The 3,508-nt window shown below is 25.6% G+C and overlaps 1 protein-coding gene across 1 annotated transcript; it reads left to right on the top strand.

Moving 5' to 3' along the window:
- Window positions 1-646: 646 nt before the first annotated feature.
- Window positions 647-2,235, top strand: LOC107496573 (uncharacterized; the record flags this gene model as incomplete). The annotated part of the gene is given in 3 exon segments (XM_016117871.3): window positions 647-712; window positions 868-934; window positions 1,352-2,235. A coding segment is annotated over 1 exon segment (555 nt). The 3' UTR covers window positions 1,950-2,235.
- Between the last annotated feature and the right edge of the window lie 1,273 nt (window positions 2,236-3,508).

Raw genomic sequence — 3,508 nt, 5'->3', positions numbered from 1 at the left:
TTTATTAAAATAAAAAATCCAAAAGTTAGTACTTAGCAAGAGTTAAAACTTACCATAAAAAATAAAAAACAAAAGAAAACAGATAAAAGTTAAATACATGGTAAAAAAAAAAACTGACACAGCCGATAAAAAAAACCTTCAAATTTCATTAAAATCTAAATTCATTTTCATCATAAGAATATTACAATTAGAAAAAATAACAAAGTAAATATTGAAATTTAAGTATTTTTATACATTTAAAATATAAAATCAAATTTTTTTACACTCTCTTAATTAACATTCTTAAGACATTTTTTAATTATTTCTTATTATAATATGATTTATTTTGTTGGATAATCATTCTACAAATATTTAAAGAATTTTAAAATGTACCTAACAAAATTTGATTATATATATAATAAGAGAGATACAAAATACATATTTCTCTAAATTTTTTATATATAATTATCTAGTGTAAATTAAAAAACAGTTGTTTAATTTACTCAGAAAATTTTCAAACTCTGATTTAAATTAAAAAAAAATAAAAAAGGAAAAGAGTGCAATTGATAGGTAGATGCATCATAATCATAGTGCAAAGACAAAGCATAAATGGTGTCTTATTATTGGAGCTTGGGAACTTGTGCTGCCATTCATTTCATTCATTCACTCCCTCTTCTTCTTCTTCTCTTCTTTTCCACCATTCTCTTCTGCCAACACTCTCTCATCTACTGAGGTAAGAACTAAGAACAACCTTTTCTACTCAAAATATATATAGCATCATGATCCTTAATTAATAATTATTAGTTTCAATTTATTATTTTCGATATATAGTTACTTATATACCTCTAAATTAAATTTCTTAATTTTTCTTTGCTTTGCATATTCCAGAAATAGGAAACTAAATTAAAACACCAATTTGGAGAAGCTTCTGAGCCCCACCCCCCTCCAAAGAAAGGTAGATTTAAGAAGATTCTTGCTTTCCTTATAAAATTTCTCCATTATTTTTTATCTGATTTTTTTTTTTAAATTTGGTGATTTCAAACAAAAAAAAGTCACAACATTCTGAATCAAGATCAATAGGGAAAAATATTGGTGGTCCAGTAATTTTAGCCGTCGGATTTAGATCTTCTAAAGTTTTGATTTCACTTTAGAGAATAAAATTTGATCTCTCACCATTGATTTCATAGGTGGAACCAAGATCACACTTTACTATCTAAAGTGAAATTTAAACTTTAGAGAATCCAAATCTTTAGCTGATCTTAATCATATACATGATTGAAATCAACAGCTGAAATTACTGAAATACAGAATATCATACTTTAAAATTTTCCAAAAGTTAGATTCTGATTTTAGATTTGTGTGGTGTTTGTAGGAAAATACTAAGGTTTTTTGTGTTGGTGACTTAACTAAGAAAGATGGAAGGAAAGTATGGATTAGTTAGGGAACATAGTGGGATATGGAAATCATTGAGAGATGGTGACTTTGATGAAGAAGATGTTTGGTGTGTCCTTAACAAGGACACACATAACTCTGATGCCCTTAAAATTAAGGAGTCTTCTCCTATTCCTGTCCCTAGATCAAGAATGATTCCAAGGCCTAATAGCACAAATAACATTAATAATAATAATAATAATAATAATTCCTCTAGTGAAGCAAAATTTCATCAATTTCTTCAGCAATCAGCACCGGTCAACATTCCTGATTGGTCAAAGATGTATAATTCAGGTGATTTTGTTGAAGATTATGGTAGTGATGAGGATTTATTAGATGAAGATTATGATGAATATGATGTTAATAATAATAATAAAATGTTGCTACCACCACATGAGTTTATTGCTAGGAGGCTAGCAAGGAGTCAAATATCATCATTCTCAGTGTTGGAAGGTGTTGGAAGAACACTCAAAGGTAGAGATCTTAGCAAAGTGAGGAATGCTGTTCTTACAAAAACTGGTTTTCTTGAATCACTATGAATATTTAATTAATAACATTATTATTATTATTGTTGTTGTTATTGTTAAATATTGTTATAGATACTAGTATAGACTATATTATTATTATTATTATTAGTCATTATAGCTAGTATAGTGGTTTTTAATTGGGGATGGAGATTTTTTTTTTCATGATTAATTATTGGGGTGTGATTGTGAAGGATTTGTTGTTCTAGCCATTTACCATGTAGAAACTTAAAAAAAAATATCAATGAATTAGATTTTGGTTTTCATCACAATATCTAGTGATGATTATTTATGTCTTTTATTTTATTTATCTGTTTAATTTTCTTTGTAATTTCCTGATTGAGTTTAATTTCCTTAGTCTAGCAGCATTTTATTTTAAAAAATACAGATAGTATGGTGAAAAGTTAATTTATGTATTAGCTTTTATTGAAGTTGTTTTAGATATAAAAATATATTATTTGTACTTGCAATTTTGGCATTGTTGAGAGATAGCACATGAACTACAAAGTGGAAAAGCACCCACATCTCTTTTGTTTTTTTCAATTTGTTTTTTTTTTAATCTAATATAATTTCAGATCCAAGTGATGGGCATCAATCTTATGTTAAGCTTTTTTTTTTTTTTATGTGAAACAAACTTTATTCTTACATGAATTAATTCTTTAGTAGTGGGGAAAAAATTATTTAATTGTTGATTAGATCATGAGTGCTTTGTTTGTATCCTCCACCTAATTAAAAAAAAATAGCTAGTACTATTATTTGGATGAGTTGATTGCTTATCTGAAGTATAAATTAAATGATTTAATATGGAATAAATTACTTCCAATTGGGTTATTATTAAACTAAAACAACACTTTAGTGTTAATCCCAATTAAGAAGAGACAAGAATTTGTGAATATTGAAATAAGGTGACTCTAGTGTTGTACCTAAGCAATATAGTACCAAAATTATTAAATAATAGTGGGAGAAATTGAAAATGACATTCCACCGGCTTCACCTCTTTTTGTCTTTAAGTAATAGAAAAATAACCACTTAAAAAAATATAGGGTAAAATATATTTTGTCTTTAAAATTTGATAAAAATTTTAAAAATATTTTTAAATTTTATTTGTATCAAATATATTTCTGACGATTAATTTTTAAAAAAATCTAAGATAAATTCAACAACAATTTTATAAGAACAACCTTAACACAAGCAAATCAAACATAATTTTATGTATTATTGTTAAATTTGTCTTAAATTTTTTGAAAATTTAGCCGTCGAGAGTATATTTGATGCAAATTGAAAACTTTTGGAATAAAATTGAAATAAAATAAAATTTAGTGATATTTTTAAAATTTTTATCAAACTTCAAGAACAAAAAATATGCTTTACCCAATAATATTTAATAATGCATGACATTATGAATAAAAAATTACTTGTTAATCTAAAAGGAAGTGTATTACTTGAATTTAATCATATAAATCAATTTTACTGTGAATAAAAGAAATCATGTTAAATGATTATTTTATCTCTATCCTAAATATCCGTTAGATATATACTTGGGTGTTGAAACAAAAAAAAAAAATCCTTGTAGC

The sequence above is a fragment of the Arachis duranensis genome, chromosome 7 (genome assembly GCF_000817695.3).
Source record: "Arachis duranensis cultivar V14167 chromosome 7, aradu.V14167.gnm2.J7QH, whole genome shotgun sequence".
In the NCBI taxonomy this organism is placed as follows: Eukaryota; Viridiplantae; Streptophyta; class Magnoliopsida; order Fabales; family Fabaceae; genus Arachis; species Arachis duranensis.
The sequence above is the reverse complement of the archived record's forward strand: the minus strand, read 5'-3'. Positions and strand labels throughout refer to the sequence as shown.